This window comes from Piliocolobus tephrosceles, chromosome 4 (genome assembly GCF_002776525.5).
Source record: "Piliocolobus tephrosceles isolate RC106 chromosome 4, ASM277652v3, whole genome shotgun sequence".
NCBI classification, from domain to species: Eukaryota; Metazoa; Chordata; class Mammalia; order Primates; family Cercopithecidae; genus Piliocolobus; species Piliocolobus tephrosceles.
In genome coordinates this window covers 113,092,048-113,116,946 of record NC_045437.1, presented here as the reverse complement: position 1 = coordinate 113,116,946, position 24,899 = coordinate 113,092,048, and the positions used below count along the sequence as shown (strand labels likewise).

Here is a 24,899-nt window from a genome sequence, read left to right as displayed (position 1 = left end):
CCGGGACCTTGGCAGGAAGGACCCTGAACGTGCGTTTCCGCCACAATAGAGCCTAAGAGTACAGAACTGAGATCAGCCTTCTCAGTTCCAGGCGGCTTCCCCTGCGAGCCTCAGCCCCCAGCACCGCCCCCCGGCCCCGGCGGGTCTTGGAATTAGGGTGAGGACGCCCACTGGTGGCAAGGAGGTGCTGCGGCCTCGGAGTGGGAAGAGTTGGGAACCTGGGTCAGGGCAGGCGGCAGCCCAAAGGGATCTGGATTTCTTTATTAACAGACATGAGCACGACCCGTTACAGAAGTTTGTGCTTTCCAAAAAAAAAACAGTTACTGAACGTGAAAAAGGAACCCAAGCAAAGAGGAAGGAGTTGGGGAGGGGCCACCAAAGCCCCTGGGCCCCATCCATAGCCCTGACCTGAACCGCGCCTAGGGCCTCCAGCCTGGGACCTGCCCGGCAGGAGAGGGGGGGGGGGGCAGCCGAGGGGCCCCAGCTGGGCCTGCTACTTCCTTTGGGCCAGACAAGAAGGGGTCAAAAGAAGGGCGGGGAGGGGGTCCCAGGGAGCCAGAGCCCACGAGCCATTTATTGCCATGTTTTAAAATTCGTGCAAAATATCTGAAGCCCTGGACAGAGAATACAAAGTGATATTTTTCCAAGAAACATAAAACTAGGAAAAGAGGTGGGAGACACTTTCCCACCAGAGCTCCCCCAACGCCAGGCCCCAAGCAGGGTGAGGCCTCCACCCCGGCCAGCTGAGCAGGGAGGACTAAGAGCTACAATCTGGACCAGGGAAGGAGGGGTGGAATTTGCAACAGCGTCTCAACTACCAACGGGAGGAAAACCAGTCAACTGTACAAGTCTCCTATCAACTTTTAAAAAAAAGAGAAAAGCTGTAAAAGTCAGGCCCTGTGGGTAGGGAAGCGGCCAAGTCCCCAGCCAGGGCCGGAATCCAGAGTGGGTGCCAGGCGGAGCTGCTGCGAATGCAGGCACGGCGGGCCGTCTGGCCAGAGGCCGATGCAGGTGGGCGGCCTTGGCAAGGGTAGCCTAGGGTTGGCGCCACCACTAATCACCACCCTCGAAGCCCTCCTCCTCTTCTGGAACTGGGTCTGCATCCCAGCATGTGATGTCGATTTCTGAGGCGTTAGAAAGGGAGAGGAGTTAAGGACCTAGCAGACCCACACTTGTGTCCCCAGCCTCTGTGAGCGGTGGGTAGTGGTGGGGTGGCTACCCACAGTCAAATCCTCCCACACCCAAATTCCTCCCCATCATCCAGCCCAGTACTACCTGGAGGCTTGTTGTAGAACACAGGAGGCGGAGCCTTGGCACAGAGCTCTTCCGATTGGGCAAACTCCTCCTCCTGTGATTGACTGAAGTACCCCTCACTGGCCTGCAGGCGAAAGCATTAGGTCACTTGGCCCCACCCAGCCGGACTGGGGCTTACCTATCAGGCCTGAGCCCGTTTCCCCAGCAACCAATGACTCCATCAGTGGTTGCCAGGGAAACGCGGATGCCTGCCTTGGCAACAAAAGCAGAGCTGGCCCACAGAGGGGGGGTGGGATGGACTTCCCCTCCAATCATGTGGGTCACAGAGAAAGGGGGTACTGGTGCAAGCATGAGGAATGCAGGGCCAGCACCCTGCTCAGCCCCCACTCCCTCCCATCCCTCCCACCAGGCAGTCCCTGCCGCACCTGGGTCCCCTCCTTCTGGGTGGTCTCGCCATTGGTTAGCAGGTGGGGCTCTGGCTCTTGCTCTTGCTCCAGCTCCTCAAGGGCTGAGGGCAGAGTTGGGGTCTGGGGGGCAGCCAGGGGCTCCCCTTCTACTTCCTCTGGGTCACAGAAGGTGGCTGGCGGCTCAGGCAGCTCATCAAAGTTGAGAAGGCTGGCACAGCCTTCGCCTGCTGGCGGCAGTGGCTCCGGAGCCACCTCGTCCAGCAGGGGCACCTCTGCCAGGGTGACCTCAGTACCCGAGGGTGGCGTGGGGGCCCTGGGCTCACCCTGGAGTGTGGAGGCCCCTTCCCCATTGCCAGGCCATAGGTCAATGAGGCTGGTGGCAGCGGGGGGTACGTTGTTGGCAACAGTGGTGTCCGCAGTGACAGTGTCGGTTTCAATGGCGTCAGCTGCATCGTGGACCTCGGTGGCGTCGGCTGTGGCAGGCTCCACAGGAGCAGCCAGGACAGCCTGCTCTGCAGACTCCATGAACATCAAGTCCTCTGCAGGGCTGCCTGGCCCCCGGGGAGGCACCTGTGCCTGAGGGGGCTCCTCCATGGGGCCAGCCCAGGCCTGAGGGGCTGCTGCTCTGGTCTCACTGTCCAGGATGGGGCTGGGCTCCTGGGTCTCTGTCACAGCACAGGCAGAGGAGACATGCAACTGGCTCCCCTGGGGGAGGATGGAGACCCTGCCCACCAAGGAGTGAGAGAGCCGGGGACTTCCATGCAGGTGGCCCACTGCCCCCTTACCCAGTGACCCCCGTGACTTTAAGCCCCTTGGCAGCTCTGGAAAGGCCCAATTCCCACTTGAGAGGGCAGGTGCTAAGCTTTAGAGAGGGCAGGTCTGACTGTACACCAGGGCTCCTCCCCCAGCAGCCGCCTCCAGGGCAATGCAGTCTTGGTGATGGGTGGCCCAGATCCCTGGAGAACGGTTACCATGGCAACCTGGGGCTCCCAGCCAAGGACTGATGATGGGAGGCCTGGTGCAGGTAGGATCCCTCTCTCACCTTGGGCTGGTGGGGGTGGCGGTGGTAGCGGTGGAGGCTGCGAGGATGTGACCTCATCCAGGGCCCGCTCTATCTGCTCAGCGACAGGGGTGGAGGCGGTGCTGGAGTCAGACGGGCTCCGCGTGGGGATGGGAGTGGGCGCCATCCTCCGGTGGCTGTCCAGGTGGCTGCCTGTGGAACAAACCCCAGGTGGGTCAGTGAGGGCGGGGGAGCGGGGTGAGACAGGATTGTCCTCCTCGGGGCCTGGCCAGCACCTCCTCTCTGGAGTCTGGGTGGGGGCTGGGAGCTCCCCAGCCCCTGAGGGGCCAGACTACAGCTCCAGACCCTGTAAGCTAGGCCCCTGGGGGCCAGTGCCCCACAAGGCCGGGGGCAAGAGGCAGGCAGTGCCTGCCCTGGGGACAAACGCCAGAGATCAGCGGTCAGGCTGGGGGAGTGAGGGCGGGGGGCTGCTGGGAAGCGGGGCCCTCCTTACCACCCCCGCCGAGGCCTGGGGCTGCTACCTACATGGGAGGGAGGAAGAGAGGTTTGGGGTGCGGTGACAGGTGATATAGGGAAAGGGAGTCCGTGGAGGGGAGGAGGAGGAAGAGGAGGAGGAGGAAGGCCCACTGTCCGATGCCTTTATGAAAGGGCAGTACGGACGACCTGCCAAGAGAGACAGACAGAGAAAGAGACAGAGGACAAGAGAGGGTCAGTCTCCCCCACCCCTGCCCGAGGCCTCTCCCGCCCCCAGGGCTGGCCCTGGATGTCCAAGCTGCCTTCAGCCAGGGGCACACTCAGCCAAGCCAGCCACAGCCTCACACCAGCCCCAGACACACAGCCAGCCTGGGAGCAGTACAGCGGGCAGGGCCTGTGGCGGGACCCCAGCACGGGGCAAGCACACTCAGACCAGCAGACAGGGCAGGGAAGAGCTTCAGGGGAGGCAGAAGCAGCACAGTGAGAAGCGCAACGGGGACACCTGGGTGCAAGCTCCAGGAGGCTCACTCAGGCCGGACACAAGAGCCCAGCCCGCATGCATCCCGGCCTTCCAGGGCAGGCCTAATTCACCCCAGCCGAGCTGCTCCCCGCGGCCAGCGCTGTGCCTCAGCCCATGCCAGAGCTACCCCACAGGCCCTAGCACTCCCCACTGTTCAGCCACAAGCGACTTCACCACCATCCCTGGCCCTTCTTGGGGTCCTGCCACCTGGGAAGTGGTGGGCGGATGCAACGCTGGATGAAGGTCTCGCCTTCTCCAAGGGTTCCTTGGGCAAGGCTTCCCTTCCAAGAGAGTCCCAGAGAGGCTCAGGGCCGTGACCTAAGGAGTGGGGCCAGGTGGGGGTGAGGCCTAGGACTACCTGGTCGATGGTTGAAGGGTGAGGGCACATCACAGCTGCCCGCAGAGGCCGACGCGACTCTTTCCTGCTGCTTGAAGAACTCCCGTGGGTTGTCAGGTCGCTGGGCAATAATGGCCGCTGCCTCCTGAGGGCACAGGGAAAAGGTTGGGGCTGGGCCAGGCAAGCTGAGGTAGCCCCGTCCACCTCACCTGGCTGGTGCCCCAGCTCTCACCTCCACCTCCGACTCTGACTTCTTCATGTGAGTCTCTTCCTCCTCATCCCGATGGTCACCCTAGAAACCAAAGGGACAGTGTCTGGTGCACCCACCCCCACAGGGGCTCCTGGCCTTCTTTTTTACTGTATTTTATTTATTTATTTTGTTTTTAAGACAGGTTCTCACCCTGTCACCCAGGCTGGAGAGCAGTGGTGCAATCGCGGCTCACTGCAGCCTCTGCCTCCTGGGCTCAAGCAATCCTCCCACCTCAGCCTCCTGAGTAGCTCGGACTACAGGTGTGCACCATCATGCCCGGCTAATTTTAATTTTTTTGTAGAGATGGGGTCTCCCTATGTTGCCCAGGCTGGTCTCAACAAACTTCTAGGCTGAAGGGATCCTCCTGCCTTGGCCTGCCGAAGGGTTGGAATGGATTACAGTCACGAGCCACCAGTGCCCGGCCTTCTGGCCTTCTTACAGCCCTCATGCTTCTTTCACAGTCTGGCAGGAAGGGTCTCAGAGGTGGTACCTCTGCCCCATCAAACTGAGTCACACAGTCCCTCTCTTCCCTCAGGACCCTCAGCCACCTCATCTCTGACCTGCCAGGCCTCTGGGCACCAGGCTCACTCACCCGCTTGCCATCCCCATATCTAAGCAAGTGCCTAGGGCCATCCAGGAGTGCGCCTTGTTTTGCAGATAACTTTTCTCGGACCTCCTACCCCAGCGGCGGGGCCACCATGCTGCCAATGCTGCTGCCTGGACCGTGGCATCACGGCCTAGCCTTCCTCACTGCTACCTGCCTTATTTGCTCTCCATAGGCCCTGAAAGGACCTTTCCAAAATGCGGATCAGACCATGATTTTTCTGAGCTTAAAATCCCTCAGGGGTTCCCATGAGCCACAGCAAGCACTGGCTAAATATGACCCACAGGTGGCTTTTGTTTTGCTGGTATGATATTTTTAAACCATGTTCATTAGTTGCCACCACTTAAAAACCAGGAACTTTCATACTGAAATCGGTCCCAGTTTCTCTTGAGGTGCCAGAGCCCTGGCGACATCACCTGCAAGCTCCAGAGCAGCCATCACTGGGACCTCGCCGCAGCCCCCTTAAGAGAGGTGTGTGCCGCCCGCTTGCCCCCGGCCCCACCATCACCTGCTGGCTTCACCTGCCCACTGCACGCGCTGTTTTGGGTAGGCAGGGCCCTCGCTTGGCCTACGTCCCCCACCCCTGCCTGACCTAGCCATCACCTCTCTAATACCACCCCCTGCCGGCCCCCACCCCACGGCGCCCACATACTGTGAGATGTAGACATCAAGTCCTCAGCACGACATAGTCAGTTCCCAGAACAGGCACACCCATTCCCACCTCCAAGCCTCAGCACGGGAGATCAGCCCCTCTCCCAAATGCCTGCTCCCGACCCGGGGGCCAGACCCTCTGGTTTCCAGCTGCAGCATGACCACTGCTTCCTGGGGAAGAAGTCCCTGGCTTGTTCAGGTCATTTTCTCCTCTGGGTCCCCACAGGGTGCTCCTGGCTTCCACCACGATGACACCATATCCTTAAGTTCCTATTCCCGGAGGCACCTCCCTCTCAGCTGTGAGCGACACAGGATGAGGACTGGGGTCTTCAGGTGGGTGGCCAGTACAAGGCGGGCGCATGTTTGCTCAACTGCACTCATACACCTAAGGCTTCTTAGTCAGTGTCCCCTGCTGCTCAGGTGGCAGCTTGGACAGGAGGGGCTGCTAAGGTGGCGAAGTCCCACAGCAGCCTGTTTTTGAGCCTATAATCTAGAATTTTAGCTTATCTGTCACGGGCACTGGGAGAAGGACCCTTCGTAGTATCCCACCTCAGGAGGGCTGTCTCCTCAACGATAACTTTGTGACTCCCAGAATGAAGTCTAAACTCCTCCTCTGCCCTTGCTCCCCTTTCCCAATCAAATTTCCCCCACTCCTCAGCCCACGGAGTTCCAGACAGCCCAGGCTCTTCGCCTTCCCATGAGCCTGTGTCCCACCAGCCTTTGCTGCTCTGCCCCCTTGCCTGCTGTAATCTCACTTGGTTCCTCTGCCTTGTTCAAAGTAAGGACCAGGGGTAGCTACCACAAAGGCTTTGTTTGTTTGTTTGAGATGGAGTCTCACTCTGTTGCCCAGGCTGGAGTGCAGTGGCGCGATCTCAGCTCTCTGCAAGCTCTGCCTCCCGGGTTCACGTCATTCTCCTGCCTCAGCCTCCTGAGTAGCTGGGACTACAGGCGCCCGCCACCGCCCCCAGCTAATTTCTTGTATTTTTTAGTAGAGACGGAGTTTCACCGTATTAGCCAGGATGGTCTTGATCTCATGACCTGGTGATCCACCCACCTCGGCCTCCCAAAATGCTGGGATTACAGGCGTGAGCCACCGCACCCGACTCACCACAAAGGCTTTAACTACCAATCATGTGAACAACACTGAAACAAGCAAGGCCCAGAGGGAGGAGAGAGACCAACGCACTAACCACACAGGTCAAAACCACTGCTGTGCCTAAAGCATTTTCAGATACACGGGAGCTCCCCTGCAGGCCAGGCGAAAAGGGAACCCAGATATGGCACACAATTCGTAACAGGGGAGAGAAAGCAGACAGCTCCTTAAGCCAAGAGAAAGCATTTTATAGTGCTAAATCCCAAAGTCTCTCACACGTGCCCTTCCTTAGAGAACCTGAAGTTGCAAGGGAATCACACTGACCTGCTAGAATGTCCACTGTCACTCTCAGGTGAACTATACTTGAAGGGCCAGATGGGACTATAAAATAATGGTAAGCTCCTTTAGACTTTACCTGAAATGTTGATAACTGGTAAAAATAAATCAGCTCAGGGGGTTCACAACACTATTCTGTCTACCTGCATGTGTGTACGTTTGAAATGTTAGCATAAAAATAAACTTCATCGGGGCCGGGTGCGGTGCACTTTGGGAGGCCAAGGTGGGAGGATTACCTGAGGTCAGGAGTTTGAGACCAACCTGGCCAACGTGGTGAAAACCCATCTCTACTAAAAATACAAAAATTACCCAGGCGTGGTGGCTGGCGCCTGTAATCCCAGCTACTTGGGAGGCCGAGGCAGAATCGCTTGAACCCAGGAGGCAGAGGTTGCAGCGAGCTGAGATCGTGCCACTGCACTCCAGCCGGGGCGACAAAGCAAGACTCCGTCTCAAAAAAATTTAAAAACAATAAATAAATAAACTTGGCTGGGCACAGTGGCTCACGCCTGTAGTTCCAGCACTTTGGGAGGCCGAGGCGGGTGGATCACGACGTGGACAAGAGATCGAGACTATCCTGGCCAACATGGTGAAGCCCCGTCTCTGCTCAAGATACAGAAAAAAAAAAAAAAAAAAAAGAATAAACTTTATCCGCCGGGTGCAGTGGCTCATGCCTGTAATCCCAGCACTTTGTGAGGCCAAGGTGGATCACCTGAGGTCAGGAGTTCGAGATCAGCCTGGCCAACAAGGTGAAACCCCATTTCTACTAAAAATACAAAAATTAGCCAGGCGTGGTGGTGGGTGCCTGTAATCCCAGCTACTTGGGAGGCTGAGGCAGGAAAATCACTTAAACCTGGGAAGCAGGCCAGGCGCAGTGGCTCATGCCTATAATCCCAGTACTTTAGGTGGCTGAGGTGGGTGGGTAACAAGGTCAGGAGATCGAAATCATCGTGGCTAACACAGTGAAACCCCGTCTCTACTAAAAATACAAAAAAATTAGCCAGGCATGGTGGCAGGTGACTGTAGTCCCAGCTACTTGAAGGCTGAGGCAGGAGAATGGCGTGAACCTTGGAGGCGGAGCTTGCAGTGAGCTGAGATCGCACCACTACACTCCACGTGGGCAATAGAGCGATACTCCATCTCAAAAAAAAAATAAATAAATAAATAAATAAATAAACCTCACTCTGAAAGGATAAAGAAAATGTGGTATATCCATACAATGGAATATGATTCAGCCTTCAAAAGGAAGGAAATTCTGACGCATGCTACAACATGGATGAACCTTAAGGATATCATGCTAAGTGAAATAAGCCACATGCACAAGGACAAACACTGTGTGATTCCACTGACAGGCGGTCTCCAGGACAGTCAGCTTCATAGAGACAGAAAGTGGAATGGTGGCTGCCAGGAGCTGGCCAGTGGGGAAGGGCAGAATTTGTGTTTAATGAACAGGGGTGGTGGTTATCCAACAATGTGAACGAATTTAATGCCACTTAATGAAATGCAGATTTTAAAATGACTGAAATGGTACATTTTATGTATTTTGCCACAGTTAAAGCAAATACATGTGGCCGGGCGCAGTGGCTCACGCCTGTAATCCCAGCACTTTGGGAGGCCGAGGTAGGCAGATCAACTAAGGTCAGGAGTTCAAGACCAGCCTGGCCAACATGGTGAAACCCTGTCTCTACAAAAACACAAAACTTAGCTGGGCATGATGGTGTGCGCCTGTAATCCCAGCTACTCAGGAGGCTGAGGGAGAGAATCGCTTGAACCCAGGAGGCGGAGGTTGCAGTGAGCCAAGATCATGCCACTGCATTCCATACTAGGTGACAGAGTGAGAGTCCATCTCAAAAAAAAACCAAAAAAAAAAAAACAAAACAAAACAAAACATGAATCAGCTTATGAAAATAAGATCTTACCCAGCTTGTTCTCCACCATGTTCTGTATATGGCAGGTGGCAAGTGTGTGTTGAATGAATGACTGAGACTGGAGCTTACCAGCCAGCCACACATCGTCCCCATCCCATCCAACGGCCAATGTGACTGGAGTGATTTAATGCTGGTGCCTGCAGGACTGTCTTGCCTCCTCTCTCTCAGCCTCCTGTGGGTGACTCTGGAGCCCGTTTCAGTCCCCAAAGCCCTGCATCTGCCTATCACAGTCCCAGTCCAGATGAGTATCAACCCACCTCCCTTCCTGAACTGAGCCACGCTCAGTCCTGAATGACATTAGCTATTTCCAAAATACTAAATTCAAAGCATGAAGATGTGACTGTGCTGTAATTTTCAGGGACCAATCCATAGGACCTACGCGTAATTCCCAATGCCTGGAGATTCAGACGGGACCCCTGGAACAAAGAGGCTGCTCCCAAGGAGACGCAGCACACTGGCTACGGATGCTCGGCACTGGCCCAGGCTCCCCCATGCCGCCTGCCTCACCCCTGTGGCGGGACCAGGCCTGGTGGCCCCTCAGAGTGCAGGAACAGTGTCTAATCTGCCGAGAGACCCCGGGGAGGGAAGGGGGAGCCTGGTCAGTGAGGGTCTGGGTCTAGATGGATTTTCTCTTCCAATCTAGAGCACAAGCTTCTCCAAAGTAGTCTTTTTCCACAGCCAGAGGACAGAGCCCCACGTGATGAGGTGCCAGGCCTGATGCTCCATGGCACCCCGTGCCCATGCAGGTCCCCAGAACAGCCACCACTGTCTCCCAGCCACTGATCTCCCCACAAGGCCAGGAACACAGGGACCATTCTCACTTCCCTGACCCAGAGACCGGGAGCCTTGGCCAAGAACTTACAAAGATAGACTGCTCCTTCAACCGCCTCTTGGCCTCTTCCGCTTCTAAAGTCTGCTGTTTCCTCCTGGAACGATAAGCAGCCAGCACCCGTCAGGGTGCGCCCTGACGGGTGCGCCCGAGGGGCCCTGGAGCGCTGCCGGGCGGGCGGGCTCACCTGTGCTCCTCGATCTGCTGCTCCCGCTCCCGGTAGCGCCGCTCGCGCTCCTCTTGCTCCTGCCGCTCCTGCTCCATCCGCTCCTGCTCAAACCTGAGCCTCTCATCCAGGGCCTTCTTCCTCTCTTCCTCCTTCCGCAGCTCTTCTTCCTTCTGCGAGCCCCGGTGTGAGCAAGGGTAGGCCCTGAGCCTGGGCGACTGAACCCTGTCCCTCCGGCCCCTCCCTACCCAGGGCTGGGGGTGGGGCACGTGGCATGGGCCATGCCACTGCAGTGAGGGACTCAGACCTGCCCCCATGGGGTCCACGAGGGGCGGCTCAGCCAGGCCAGGCTCAGGGTTCCATACCTTGGCCTGCTCCCAGAACTGCTCTCGGTTAATCCGCTTCATTTCCACAGCTGCATCTGTCTTCTGGTAGGTGGTGCCCTGCGGTGTCGAAGGACCCAGCATGGGCAGGCTGAATGCCCCAGGAGCCCCCCACACCTAAAGGGTGATGGCTAAGAGGGACCGGGCAGGCCAGACTCGAGCACCAGGCCATGCAGGCAGAGCCAACGGGTGCCAAACACACACTAACCACGGGCTCTGTATTCTCATCCTCTCGCAGCCGCAGCCGGTGCAGCACGGGGCTAGAGAGCCGCGCTAGCCCGTTGGAGAGCCGCTGCCCGATGGCACCCGCGTCTATGTCTTCCACGCTGCTGGCATTCACGATCACATCGACGCCCTTCCACAAGAAGATGGCAGTGCTCAGGTGGCACCATCCTCCCGCCATCACCACCCCAGCACACAGACCCTGGTGGCTGTCCCCACCCCTAAGAGCCCTGGCCCCTGACACACACCTGGAAGAACTCAGCCACCTTAGCCACATGGCTGGCACAAGCGCACTTGCGGGCATCAGGCACATCTTCACCCACCTGGAAAGTACCCAGCAAAGAGGCGGTCGGGAAAGGATAAGGGGGGCCCTACATGATAGGCTGCATCTTCCCCGGAACTGGTGGGGTGCCCTCTCCACGGGTGTCAGAGGGCCGACGGGAAGGGCGACTGCTCTGGGCCTTCAGCTCCCTTCCCCAGCCCCGGCCGCATACCCAGTTGATGAGCACGTATTTTGGCAGAGCAGCTTGGGAGTCCTTGACACTGCAGAAGCCGTACATCACCTTCTGGTTCTCAAAGTGTCCCGAAAGCTCCTGCAAGCCCCCTTCTGGGGTAACCAGGAGAGTGTCAGGTCTCCCTGCCTCCTAAACCCTTCCCAAAAAGAGCCTGGAACTCAAAGGAAAGACTCCTCCAGGGCTCCACAGGCCCCCCCAGGGGTCTTCTGGCCTCCGGGATCTGTGCGCCCCAGTTTGGTGTTGGTAGGTGTGGGGGCGGCGGTACACAGGGATGGAGCTTTGCCTATGACTCCTGCAGGCCCTGATTTGGGGTAGGACTGAGGAAGTGTTTGTTCTTCACACTCAGGTCTCATTCTTCACACATCATCATGTCTCACCCGGGCACCAGAGGCACAATCAAGCCTTCTGGCTCTGGGGAAGGCGGTGAATAGGGCCCTTCCCCCAAAGTGTCCCAGCTGTGTGGCTTTAAGCAAGTCACTTTCCCTGTTGGAGGCTCAGCCTCATAAGTCCAACATTCAACAAGACTCCAAGCTTCCTCCCCACCCTGGGGACACAGGGATGACTGGAGGAAGGACACCAGCCAAATCCAGGCAAGTGTGGGGCTGCAGGGTGCAGGCGGGGAGGTGGCCTCCAGTCAGGTGGGTGGGGAAGAAAACAACCGGAGGAGGGGGTGGGGAGGAAGGCGAAGGAATGGCTGGAATTCCTACCTCCTGATGCTGCAAGCTTGAGGTCATCCGAGCCATCCTCATACGTGTACAGAGCCCTGGGGAGAGGGAGGGGTGGCTGTCAAACTGTCAGGGCCCAGGCCGCCAATTCTGGGTGGGGACGGCTCTGGGGAGGGATAGGGGACATGGAGGGGGTAGGACAGGAACAGGGAGGGCTCCTGCTGTAGCCATGACAACAGGGCCAGGCATTGGTTCAGGCGGGAGCCCAGCAGGGTGCCGCTGGAGGCTGGGGTCAGGCTGGGCACAGGCAGTGAGGGGAGAAATTGCTGGCTGGTCGAGCTCAGTGCGCAGCATCCCGGCCCTGGCCCTGGCAGCCTACAACCCAGTGGAGCGGGTGTGTGATGGAGATTCCAAGGCGACGGTTCCTTGGTTACTGTTCCCTGGCTACCACAATCCTCATCCCCCATTGGCTAGTGCCAGGAACTTACCTGGCACGTGCCTTGGTCCCCGCTGCCCCTCCCCCGGGGAGGGAGGAGAAGAGAGAACCTGGTGCTCCTACAGCTCTGGGCATCCCCCGGTAACCATGGCAACCCTGCAATTGGCACACGACTGGCCCACCCCAACTGCATTCTCCTTGAACACAAAGGACCCTGGGGACCCGCCCTCAGCCTCAATCTCCGCCTCTCTGAAATGGGGATGAGGTCACTGCAGTCACTCTCGCCCAGACTCTGGCCCCAGGGTGGCCATGCGTGAGCTCCAGGCCTTCTAGCCCCTAGGCTGCCTCAGCCCTGGCTGAGGCCTCCTGAGACTGCTGGCCTTTCCTTCCGCCTGAGCTTCAACAGAAAGCTGACCTGGTGGCCTTCCTCCTCCTCCCTAGCTTTGTGTGCCCTGGCTCCTTCTGATAGGCTGTGGTGACAGAGCATCCATTTCACGGAAGGGAATACAGAGATGCCTCCCCCATCACCCCATGCAGGCCCAGGCTGAGGACCTTCTGGGAGGGAGGAGAGCCGGGCCTAGGAGGAAGGGCCTTGTCCCTGAGGTTTGAAAGGGCTCAACTCCTTCTCCAAACTCCTATTCCCAGGTGCCAAGGCAGGAGGCTGGGGCTGTGAGGAGGGGAGGCAGTAAGGGACGGCAAGGGGGAAGAGAAAGAGGAGGGGAGAAGCAGAGGGAGAAACAGGGAGAGAAGGAAAAAGAGAAAGGACAGAAGTGGAGGGACAAAGGAAATGAAGGCAGGAGGGACGGAGGGGACATCTTAAAAGGTTGTGGCCAGGGCCAAATGGCCCCACCCCTCCCCTTCCTGAATTCCCCACTTCCTACCTCCAGGAAGGAACACAGGTGGGCTGGGGGGCTGGGAGCCCCTGGTCCAACTGTTACCCCCAGCTCCGGCCTGACCCTGACAGCTGCTCCCAGTGCAGCTGGCCCACCACCTGTCCTGCTGCCCTAACCCACCACGGGAACAAAGGGCCCTGAGAGAAGCAGGCTCTGTCCTTCTCCATGCACAGATGAGAAACTGAGGCAGAGACCAGGGATCCTAGTTCCTAGAGACTGCTCTAGACATCAAGCCTCCCTGAGAGGACCTGTCTTGGCCTGCCCAGGCTCCCTGGGGCACCTTCCATCCTCAGCCCCTGCCTACTCACCTCCGGCCACCTTTTCCTGCTCCAGCGACAGCCCTTCTCCAGCAGAAACCATACCCCAGTTCAAACCCTCCAGCCTGCCTTTCCATCAGACTGCCCTGTCCACACCACACACTTGGGCCACACTGGATGGCTCCCTGACCCAAGCAGGGTTCTGGACAGGGCTCACCCTGGAGCCTCTGCCTATGTTGTTCTCTTCACATGGAAGGCAAGACCTGCTCCTCTACCCCACGCTTATTCCCAGTGGAATCCTTCCGTTCTTCAGAGCCCAGTGCTGGCTGCTGGCCCCCAGCAGCCTCCCCTGAGCTGCCCCTCCCAGAGCACCCACCATATCCCGGCAGGAATACAAAGACCAGTGCTTCTCAAACACATCAGAGGCATCCCAAGCCTGGTGGTGCACCAGGCGGAAGCTGGTGAAACCACAGGGAATCAGGATGGGGTAGGGGACCAGGCATCTACATATCTCACCAGCTCCAACTCCTGGAGACAGACACTGCCCCCAACTGTAAGCCTCGTGAAGGCAGGAACGCTGACTCAGTCAATCAGCACATCCTGCTCTCCGGGTCCTGGGGTCCAGCACACCGCATACCGTAAGTATGTGTGATACTGACACCAACTTAGAAGCCATCTGGCCAGAGAAACTGAACTAGTGTGAGCTGGAATGTGGCAGTTCCAGAGACCCTGGGGTGAGCTGGGGTGGGAGGCTGAGGGCAGGTGGACCCCTCAGGACCATCACTCTCAGGATGGTGGTGCTAGAAAGGCCTTCAGTATCTGAGGTAGGGCTGGGATTGGGCCCAATCCCTTTTCTTTCCAAGAGGACCAGGAACTTGTGTATGATCACAGTGAGTCATATCACAACCAGGACAACAGCGGCCCCTCCCACTATACAACCTCATTTCCTGGGTCCCCTGCTCCCTGTGCCAGAGTAGTGGTCCGCTTCAGAGGCCCTGCCACCTAGAAGCGAACTCCCCCCCAACCACCCCTCCCCATTGGAAGCAAGGTAAGCCGGGGCAGACAGCAATTTACCCAAGACACCCCTCCCTCTGGACCTATGTGCAGGGTCTGCCTCTGAGTCTTCAGACCTCACTGCACCCCTGGTTCCATGCTGGGCACTGGGGTATTCATATCCTCTTGTGCAGAAAGTGATCCTCACACCCCTTTTTCAAAATGTGATCTGGGCCCGTAGTGAACGAATATGTGCATGTGTGCATCTGTGTGTCCCACACACAACCCAGATGGGGGGTGACGCACACCAGTGATGAATAACTCACTTTGGCCACATGGATGCTGCTGGGGTGGGGGGGGGCAGGCCTCTGTTGAGCAGGATGTTGAGCAACAGGGGCTCTGTGGCCCTGGCAATAGGCCACCAGGGCTCTGCTTTCAGGAGAAAATGGGGTGGTGGTAGACAACACCCCTCCAGACTGGAGGGGCGAAGGAGGTGTTCTGGGGTGAGCTGTGCCTCTCCCCAGGCAGGGCCTTACCCCGAAGCCAGCTCCTACACCAGGCCAAGCTGGCCACTTGCCCAGAGCTACTCCCATGATCTCAGCCCCCCTGGGGCAGGGCTGGGACAATGGGTGGGCCGCGTGCCTGCTGAGTCTGTGCTGGCCTCTCCTGTGACTGACCTGCAGGACACGAGAGCTTGTCTCTCTCGCGTCCATCCCTCCAGGCCTGGCTGCTGGCCAGTGCTGCAGTACCATGCCATGGATGCCCAGCCATCTCATCCTCTCCTCCAGGAGCCCCCAGGTCAGAGTCTCCACCTGACTGCCCGCCCAGCGTGTGGGTGAGGCCAGCCCAAGCGGGGTCCCTCAGACCCGCCCTCCTCTTTGCCTCAGTTTCCTCAAGAAGAGCCTGTTCCCATCTGCCAGCCGGGAGAGGAGGCCTAGGAACCAGATGGGCACCTTCCCCAAGAGTATTACGGGGTGGGGTGGGGAGGAAGAGGATTCCAGGATGGGGCAGTGAGGAACCCCTCCGTTTCTTTTTTCCGCCGCCAGCCCCAGAGCAGGTGGTCCATCCCCTCCCCCAGCTCAAGGGGGGGACAACAGTTGGGGGGCGGGGAGAGGGGCGGCCCAGCTCCTCCCCATCAGGGACCGAGGGCCCCTTGGTAGGGGCCCGTGGATCTGTTCACCCCTTCAGCCCTCTTTGGGGGCTCCCTCCACACTTGTTCTCCAGAGGGCTTCCTCCCAGGGACCTCAGCTGGCGCCCTAGACAGGCAGCTCGGTGCCCCCCAACCAGCTGCCTAGTCCCCGCAGTCCCCTTCAGGTAGGGGAGAAGAGCTCACCCCTGCCTCCTCCGCGACCCGCGGCCGTAAGGGAGTCACTTCGCGGTCGCCATGTGGCAGCAAACATCCTTCCACCTCACTCCAGCCCAGGTTTCCGGGGGGAGGGCGGCCCACTCCGAGAGGCCCCCGGTGGGCGGGGCGCCCGGCCCCCAGCCCGCTCTGCTCCTCCCCCGCCCTCGCTTTCCTTTGTGCTGTGGCCGGGCCGGGACGAACCCGGCAGGCTGCGCTGGCTCCGCTAGCTCGGTCCCCGCCCCGTCCCCGCCCGGACCTCGCCCGCTCGAAGGTGGCGAAGGTGCCCTTGGCCGCCCCGTGCACACCTGTCCCCCGGGCCCGGGGGGTAGGGTGGGGGATGGGCTCCCGCAGGGCCACGCGGCCCTGGGCCCTACATCGGGACCCCGCGCCTCCGGCCGCCGCTCCCACCGCGCGCCTGGGGCCGCCTCCGGGCAGTTTGGGCCCGGCAGTGCCCCGCCTGGCCCGCCGGCCCCTCCCCCGGCGCGCACAAAGGCAGCCCCTCCCTGCCCTCCCGGCCCGCTGCACCATTTCGGGGTCCCCCTCCCTTCCCGGCGGCGGGGCGGCGGGGCGGGAGAGAAACAAAGGCGCGGCGGCGGCGCGGGGACAAAGGGCCGGGAGCGGGGGCGGGGGGCTCACCAGTCGGCCGCGCTCTCCTCTCGGATCACCTCCTCGTACGCCGCCAGCAGCTCCAGGCGGTGGCCGCTGAAGCTGACGCCGGCCATGCTTCGGGCCGGACCGGGCCGAACGGACAGACGCGCGGACGGACGGGCGGACGGAGGAGGAGGGAGGGAAAGAGGGAGTCGCCGCCGCCGCCTCGGAGCCTCTGCAGCGTTGCGAGCCGAGCGAGCCAGCGGCCGGGGGAGGGGAGCCGGCCGGCGGGGGGCGGGGGGCGCTGGCTCCGCCCGGCTCGCTCCCTCCGCTCGCTCGGTCCTAGCGCCGCCCCGGCCCGGCCCAGGGGGAGGCCCCCCCCCCCCCCCCCCCCCCCCCCTCCCGCCCGCCCCCAACCCAGCCCCGCCCCCCCCCCCCCCCGCCCACCCCCCATCCCAATCCGGTCCCGCCCCACCCATTGCTTCATTGATCTCCATTCCTGGTGCGTCCCACCCCATGTTAAACCCATTTTCATCCCAACCCAGGTCACACACCAGCCCACCCCTGGCCCGTCTCCTCTGAGAGGTCCATGCCTAGTCTATCCCATCATATCCACTGCCATCTGCATCCCACCCTCAAATCCAACCCAGTTCCTTTCCCATCCCAGCTTCAGCCCCATGCTTAGCACTTTTCCCCCCCAGCATTTCTCACGGCAGCCTCTTCAGTCCAGCCCATCCCAGTCTCATCCTGATCCCAGTTCCCAATTCCCAACCACAGTCCCCCATCTCGGCTCTATGACCAGTTATTCCAGGCCATTCTCAGCCCCTACCCGGCTCATTAACCCTCCATTCCAGGCCCCTCCTCCCCTCCAAGCCTGTGCCCTCTGAGATGGGGCTAGCTAGGAAATCCTTTGTGTTCTCTCCCAAGCCTCAGGTGTCCCAGAGGAGTCCCAAGTAGAGTCCCGGAAGCAGCATCTAACCCCAGACTCCCAGGGCAGGGCTCCTGCAAGGACGCTCAGGGCCAGCCTCTTGGCACCTTTATCTTCTAAAACTCTAAGCACAGAAGGGGAGGGGGCCTCAGAAAAGTCCCCTGCAAGGGAGTGGACACCATGCCAGGGCCTCTCAGAACTCCGTTCCTTGCTGGGTTAGGACCCTGAAACCGTCCACAGTGCTCAGTGGACCACAGCAAAGTCTCCAACCTCGACCTCCCTGAGCAAACTTCACCTGGTCCCATCCGCACCACGGAGGAGGAGGTGGTTCTAGCCGGGCCTCCAAGTTCTGCATTGGGTAACTGGCTATGCCAAGAGAAGGAGAGCAGTGCTGCCTATGTGGCAGTGGTTCCTGGTGCTCTGGAGTTGGGAGAACCCTCTTAAAACAAAATGTTCACAGTCCCTGCCTTGGGAAGTCAGTGCCCACTATGTATAGGGACCACTGGCCGTGGCAGTTTCTCCATGGCCCCCACTAGAGTGAGGCCCAGGCAGGGAGAGACCCAGGCCCTGTGCCCTAGACTAACTGGCCAGTAGGTGTGGTTGGCATGCAGTGGGGATCCCTAAGGGAGTGGGTGACACAGGGTGGGAAAGGGAAGTGGGGAGAGCCATGGGGGACAGGGCTTCAGCCATCCCCCACCCTGAGGCATGAAGAGCAGAATTCTGGGGAGGAGGGAGCCGGGGAGGGGCAGACAGATGGCTGGCCGTGAGCATCTGTGGCCTCAGCCTCTTCCAACTTCCTTTGACTTGTCCTAGCTCACAGCTCCTCACCAACCCCCCCATCCCCCCACCCCCCAGCCTCCTGCACACTCAATTTTGCATCCAAAAAACAGAAGCCCTAAATGCATCTAAGCTCTTCCTTCCTCAAATTCCTGCCTCCCCACCAGCCACCTACAAACTCTCCAGCCACGCCCACTCTCACCTCTTGCCATCAACATTTTTAAATAAACTTTCTATTTTAGAACAGTGTTAGATTTACAGAAAAGTTACAAAGATAGTATAGAGAGTTCCCATACACCCTGCACTCAGTTTTCCCTATTTTCAGGGAAGCAAGGGTGTTCCCTGCTGGCATGCCCTAGAGCCCACTCCTCTGGTCTCTGCACCCATCACCCTTCCATGTTATCTTCATCCCCTCATTTCTATAGGATGCAGACAGACATCTGTCCTCTGTCTCCTCCTCCCTGCATTTTCTCTGGCACTGCTCTGGCCAAGGTCACCAGTGACCCCTAATTTGCCAAATTCAGTGGACCCATAGTTCTCAGTTGCCCTGACCGGGGGTGTGGGTGGCCACTGGTCACTGTTCTCTGAGAACCTGCCTCCTTTCAGCTGCCGTTGCCCCTGAGGCCCACACACTCAGCCTTGGTGGGCGGGCGGCTGGTGGGTTCCTCCCATCAGGACTTCGTGTCTGCCACCCCCAAACCGATCACCCTTCAAGTCGCTGACAGGTCGGTCTCTCCCACCCCCAGAGCATGAGCTCCCCACACACACACTGGGAGGCTGGGCCAATGACTTCAATGACTTCTGGATCCCCAGAGTGGAAAAGACGAGACAAGGGAGGACTGAGATCCAGAAACTGGGCCTTTGCTGTGTGACCTTGGCTGAAACACTTCCCCTCTCTGAGTTTCCTTTTGATAACCTGTTGTGAGAATACAATGGGCCTGGATGGAGGCTTAGAAAGGAGAACCCCCCTCCCTTCCTCCTCATAGCCCCGCCCTCCTCCCTCCACCCCCACCTTCCTGTTCTGTGCTCCCCCACACCTCTCAGGGAAGGTTTTAGGGCTGAGGAGAGGCTGCAAGACATTTTCAGCAAGAGCTGGTGGAGTCTCCTCTGGCCTCTTCCAACCTCTGCAAGATCCCACCAAGCACACATTCAGATTGCCCCTTGATCATCACAAAGCTCATGGCTCTTCCCAGGTGTCTGCCCCTGGCGCCGGGCCAGCCACGTTCATTCACGTTAGCTCTGCTCCTGAGGAGTCTATTGCTAATAGTGTGACCTCGAGCTTGCTGCCTGACCTATCTTGAATCACTCATCTTCAACTATAATCTGGGGATGATAGTGATGGTACCTACCTCCTAGGATCAGTTTGAGGATTTTCAAAAAGTATCTAGAAAGTGATTAAAATGGGAACAGTACATAGTAGGTGCTGTCAATGTGTTGATTGTTGTTGTTATTATTTTACAGGTGGGAAAACCGAGGCCCAGAGAGTCAGTGACTTGCCCGGAGACACACAGCTGGTGAGTGGCAAAGTCTGAATGGGAACCCAGGTCTGTCCCAGGTCATTTCAGCACCCCACATACCCTCCCCACTTCCCCTTGTAGCACCCCTATTTCTGCATGCAGGGGTGAGGTGGGCTGGAGTCTGGTCAGAAGTTCCAGACGCTCCAGCTCTGAGGTCTGGGAGTGGAGTCGGGGGCAGGGCCCTGGGCATGAGGGGAGGAAGTGCCGTGGACATCCCTGTCAGGCCTGCTCCACATCCCATTTTCTGGCAGATTTTCCACTTTCAGCTCTAAATCGGAATATGTCATCCAAGCCAGGAAGGGTCAGACCCAGTGACTACTTCAGAGACAGACACATGACCCAAGTTGGTCCAATGGGCATGGGCCCTGGGACTTTCGCTGGTGCCATTAAGAAAGGCTCCCTTGCGGCCGGGCGCGGTGGCTCACGCCTGTAATCCCAACACTTTGGGAGGCCGAGGCAGGCGGATCACGAGGTCAGGAGTTCGAGACCATCCTGGCTAACACAGTGAAACTCCATCTCTATTAAAAATACAAAAACAAGGCCGGGCGCGGTGGCTCAAGCCTGTAATCCCAGCACTGGGAGGCCGAGACGGGTGGATCACGAGGTCAGGAGATCGAGACCATCCTGGCTAACATGGTGAAACCCCGTCTCTACTAAAAAATACAAAAAACTAGCCAGGCGAGGTGGCGGGCGCCTGTAGTCCCAGCTACCTGGGAGGCTGAGGCAGGAGAATGGCGTGAACCTGGGAGGCGGAGCTTGCAGTGAGCTGAGATCCGGTCACTGCACTCCAGCCCGGGCGACAGAGCAAGAGTCCATCTCAAAAAAATAAAAAATAAAAAAATAAAAAAACAAAATTGGCCGGGTGTGGTGGCGGGCGCCTGTAGTCCCAGCTACTCAGAATGGCGTGACCCAGGAGGCGGAGCTTGCAGTGAGCCAGGATTGCACCACTGCACTCCAGCCTGGGAGACAGAGCAAGATTCTGTCTCAAAAACAAAACAACAACAAAAAAGAAAGCCTCCCTTGCTGAGCATGGTGGCTCATGCTTGTAATCCCAACACTTTGGGAGGCCAAGGCGAGCAGATCACGAGGTCAAGAGATCAAGACCATCCTGGCCAACATGGTGAAACCTCGTCTCTGCTAAAAATACAAAAATTAGCTGGGTGTGGTGGCACACGCCTGTAGTCCCAGCTACTCAGGAGGCTGAGGCAGGAGAAGTGCTTGAATCCGGGAGGCGGAGGTTGCAGTGAGCTGAGATCACACCATTGCATTCCAGCCTGGGCCACAGGGTGAGACGCCATCTCAAAAAAAAAAAAAAAAGAGAGAGAGAGAAAAGAAAAGAAAGGCTCCCTCTGTCCACTGGGGCTGCTGAGCTGGCCAGGTATGGGCCTGGAGCTGCTGGCGGCCATCCTTGCCAATAGTGGGGAGGGCCTTCTGAGAATGAAGCCAGCACTGAGGACAGCAGAGCAGAGAGATGGAGAGCACGAGAGAGGGTCCCGGTAGCCGCCATGGGTACCTGGATCCAGCCAGATTTGAAACCATTCACTTTTTCAGTTCAGTTATCCCCAGTTTTGCTTAAACTAGTTTGAATTGCAGCCAAGAGACCTACCTAATCTGCCTGGTACCCAAGTAGTGGTCATTTTGTCAGTGGCAAGAGACATGGGTGAAATCTCAGTTGGTCTTCCAGTACCCCCAAAACCTGAGCAGGAGAGGCTAGGCTGGTCCTGGGGTCCTTACTGGCTCGGAAGTGGCTCCCCCTGCACAATCTCCCAGGCGGCTGGTGCTGGTTTTCTGAGTTCCCCCAGGCTCTCGGTCAGCGAGCTTGTTCTTGTTCCACCATGACCCCCAGAACCCTGGTCCCCTCCCCTCCTTCCTCTAAGGCCTCAGTTGGGAGGGGTTCTTCCACTCTCAGGGTCAGCTTTGGATTTAGGCAGACTCAAGTTCAAAGGTTGACCTGCGGCCAGCCCTTTAGCCCAGGGCCTCAGCTCCCTTCCTATAACAGGGCCGCGTGGAGAATCTGAGGATGGCGTGTACCTTATGTGTGTACCAAGGCCATGTGGGGCCCCGCACTGAAGAGGCAGCAGCAGAATCATGAGTGCCTGCCTCCATACTCTGGCAAAACAGTCCCTCGCCCTCCACCGCCTCCCTCCCTGCTGATCCAAATGAGCTCAAGCCGTTCTGAGTTGGGAAAAGCCCCTCCCTTGCCTGCTGCCTCTCCAGTTGCCCACTCGGCCCCCTGCCATGGTCTCTGCCCCCTCTAAGGGTGCTAATGGCCTTCCCTGCCTGGCACGAGGACATTCACTTCCCAGTCCCCATGGCCTCCACCCGCACAGCCTTGCACCCCAGCTTCGGAACACGGTGATCTTTGCAGCTTGTGGTTGCTATTATTATTTTTTTGAGACGGAGTCTCACTCTTGTCACCCAGGCTGGAGTGCAGTGGCGCAATCTTGGCTCACCACAACCTCTGCCTCCTGGGTTCAAGCAATTCTCCTGCCTCAGACTCCTGAGTAGCTGGGATTATAGGTGCCTGCCACCACGCCTGGCTAATTTTTGTATTTTTAGTAGAGATGAGGTTTCACCACGTTGGCCAGGCTGGTCTTGAACTCCTGACCTCAGGTGATCCACCCGTCTCGGCCTTCCAAAGTGCTGGGATTACAGGTGTAAGCCACTGTGCCCAGATGCTATTACTTTACAGATGGGAAAGCCAAGGCTCAAAGAGGGGCAGTGTCTTGCCCAGAGGCACACAGCTGGTGGAGTGGCAAAGTCTGGATGGGAGCCCAGGTGATGGGGGACGCATGACAGGAGCTGGGGAGTGCTGGCAGGTAAGCGGGGAACACTCTGGCCTTTGATCTTTGGAGTGGCAGGCCAGGCCATTCCTGGGTGACTCTGTACAAGTCACTGTTCCTCTCTGAGCCTCAGTACCCTCATCTGAAACATGCCTTTAATAATGTGTTCTCAAAGGTGTTATGATGATTAAATGACATGTGATTGCATCACACCTACAGAGTGAGGGTGACTATTTCAAGGAGGTGCCTGGTACCTGCTCCTGCCCCACTCTAGGCTAGCTCTGGCTCCACGGTTCCGCATATGCCCTTGCCCTCCACCCCACTCTCTCCTTACAGCCCCCTCCTAACTTCTCCCATCTTCTACCACCATCCTCCAGCAGATGCTTCCCAAGCCCCTCCAGCCACCCACACCCTGGTCTCTCAGCTGAGCCTGGCAGTCCTCTTGGCCCACCACAGCCAAGTCTCTTAAAAGAGCTGTCTGCACTCTCTCCTTCCACATCCTCCCCACCCTCCCGCCTTGTTCCTCTTTAACCCTGGCAGCCGCCCCAGCTCGGCTAAACTGATCTGGCAAATGTCACCTTGCTGTGAAACGCCACGGGGGACTCCTCGGCCTTATCTGCCCGATTGACACTGTTGGCAGCTTCTTGACACGCTCTTGGCTGTCTGGGCTTCCCTGCACCTTCCCTGGAGGTCATCGTCCTCCCACCCTGGCCGTGCTGTCCCTGCCCGCTGCTGTGATGCTGGCGTTCTGGCGTCTCACCTCCTCACTATGCTGGGCCCTGGCCGTCCTCATGCTGGATTTGGCCCACATTTGTTATTTTTCTAATAGGATTTAAAAAAAATCTAACATAGTTGCCAATATTCAAACACCAGATCTCACACACAAATCTGAACCTCTGGACGCTGTCGATAAACTGGCAGATCTGGCCGCGCTGCTTGGCGTTCCCAGACGGGCTCCCGGCTGCAGTTACCATCCATCTTTGTGCCCTTCTTGCTTGTATCCATGGGAACCGAGGATGGACTGAGAGGGCTTCACAGTTCAAGAGAACTGGGAGAGAGCACATTTCCTTGTGGAAGTGAAAGCCACTCTCTGGTTAACAGGCGAAGGATGTCCAGGTCGAAAGAAAACCACATCCCACCTGCTTGACTCCGGGTGCTCCCTGTGTGGGCCCCGCTCCCGGCTCTCCCTAGGCCGCAGTGACCAGCATGTATGTTGACTGCCCTGAGTCTGTCTCAGATTCATTCCCGAATTGAAGCGGAGGTGAATCCAGACTTGAATCTTCAGCTGTTTCCTGAATGTGTTTCCTAAATGTCCCACAGGCGCCTCGTTCAACAAACACTTACTGGGCATCCACTATACGCCAGGCACTGACATACAGGCACTCCGGCAAGACATGAGAATAAGACAAGGCCGGGCGCAGTGGTTCACGCCTGTAATCCCAGGACTTTGGGAGGCCGAGGCGGGCAGAAAAAAAAAAAAACATGAAAATAACACACGAAACTTTGCACTCATTTTCCAGGGTTCCAAGAGAAAACACAGCAGAGACCCTTCTTGTCTCTCCCTTTTTTTTTTTTTAGCAACAGGGTCTCGCTTTGTTGCTCAGGCTGGAGCGCAGCTTACTGCTGCCTCAACCTCCTGGGCTCAAGTGATCCTCCCACCTCAGCTTCCCAAGTAGCTGGGACCGCAAGAATGCACCATTAGGCCAAGCTGATTTTTTTTTTTTTTTTTTTGAGACAGTCTTGCTCTGTTGCCCAGGCTGGAGTGTAATGGCGCAGTCTTGGCTCACTGCAACCTGTCTCCTGGGTTCCAGGGATTCTCCTGCCTCAGCCTTCTGAGTGGCTGGGATTACAGGCATGCACCACCACACCTGGCTAATTTTTGTATGTTTAGTAGAGACAGGGTTTCATCGTGTTGGCCAGGCTGGTCTCAAACTATGGACCTCAGGTGATCTGCCCACCTTGGCCTCCCAAAGCGCTGGGATTACAGGCATGAGCCACCACGCCTGGCCTCTAATGTGTGTGTGTGTGTGTGTATTTGTTTTTTTTTTTTTTGAGACAGTCTCACTCTGTTGCCCAGGCTGGAGTGCAGTGGCACAGTCTCAGCTCACTGCAACCTCAGCCTCCTGGGTTTAAGCGATTCTCCTGCCTCAGCCACCTGAGTAGCTGAGGCCTGGCTAATTTTTGTATTTTTAATAGAGACGGGGCTTTACCATGTTGGCCAGGCTGGTCTGGAACTCCTGACCTTGGGCGATCCATCTGCCTTGACCTCCCAAAGTGTTGGGATTACAGGTGTGAGCCACTGTGCCCGGCCCTGGCTTCTAATTTTTTAATATTTTGTAGAAACTGGGTCTCGCCAGGCCAGGCGCAGTGGTTCACACCTGTAATCCCAGCACTTTGGGAGGCCGAGGCGGGTGGATCACAAGGTCAGGAAATCAAGACCATCCTGGCTAACATGGTGAAACCTTGTCTCTACTAACATACAAAAAAATTAGCTGGGCGTGGTGGTGCACGCCTGTAGTCCTAGCTACTTGGGAGGCTGAGGCAGGGGAATCGCTTGAACCCGGGAGGCGGAGGTTGCAGTGGGCCAAGATTGCACCACTGCACTCTAGCCTGGGTGACAGAGCAAGGCTCCATCTCAAAAAAACAAAACATGTCTCACCACGTTGCCCAGGGTGGTCCTGAACTCCTAGGCTGGATCCCTTCTCCAGCCTCAGCCTTCCAAAGTGCTGG

General features: G+C 58.0%; 1 protein-coding gene across 5 annotated transcripts; it reads right to left on the bottom strand.

The window, feature by feature from the left end:
- Positions 1-245: 245 nt before the first annotated feature.
- Positions 246-16,519, bottom strand: DBN1 (drebrin 1). 5 transcript variants are annotated; one of them, XM_026449380.1, is made up of 15 exons: positions 16,213-16,519; positions 11,695-11,750; positions 10,967-11,079; positions 10,721-10,795; positions 10,459-10,605; positions 10,233-10,310; positions 9,889-10,040; positions 9,735-9,798; positions 4,246-4,305; positions 4,035-4,158; positions 3,208-3,345; positions 2,704-2,874; positions 1,680-2,326; positions 1,276-1,378; positions 246-1,124 (listed from the first exon to the last, which is right to left on the bottom strand). In XM_026449380.1, the coding sequence occupies exons 1-15, from the start codon at positions 16,296-16,298 to the stop codon at positions 1,054-1,056; spliced, it is 2,085 nt and encodes a 694-aa protein (XP_026305165.1). In that variant the 5' UTR covers positions 16,299-16,519; the 3' UTR covers positions 246-1,053. The 5 variants fall into 5 exon arrangements, with proteins under 5 accessions (XP_026305165.1, XP_023040905.1, XP_023040908.1 ...); XM_023185137.1 differs by lacking the exon at positions 3,208-3,345; XM_023185140.2 differs by lacking the exons at positions 3,208-3,345; positions 16,213-16,519 and adding an exon at positions 15,882-15,967.
- Positions 16,520-24,899: the final 8,380 nt, after the last annotated feature.

Coding starts and splice junctions, on each gene's coding strand:
- DBN1 (XM_026449380.1), bottom strand. CDS start 16,298: ATGGCCGGCGTCAGCTTCAGCGGCCACCGCCTGGAGCTGCTGGCGGCG. Junction 4,159..4,245: donor AGTCAGAGTCGGAGGTGGAG/GTGAGAGCTGGG, acceptor CTGTGCCCTCAG/GAGGCAGCGGCCATTATTGC. Junction 1,125..1,275: donor GTTCTACAACAAGCCTCCAG/GTAGTACTGGGC, acceptor CTAACGCCTCAG/AAATCGACATCACATGCTGG.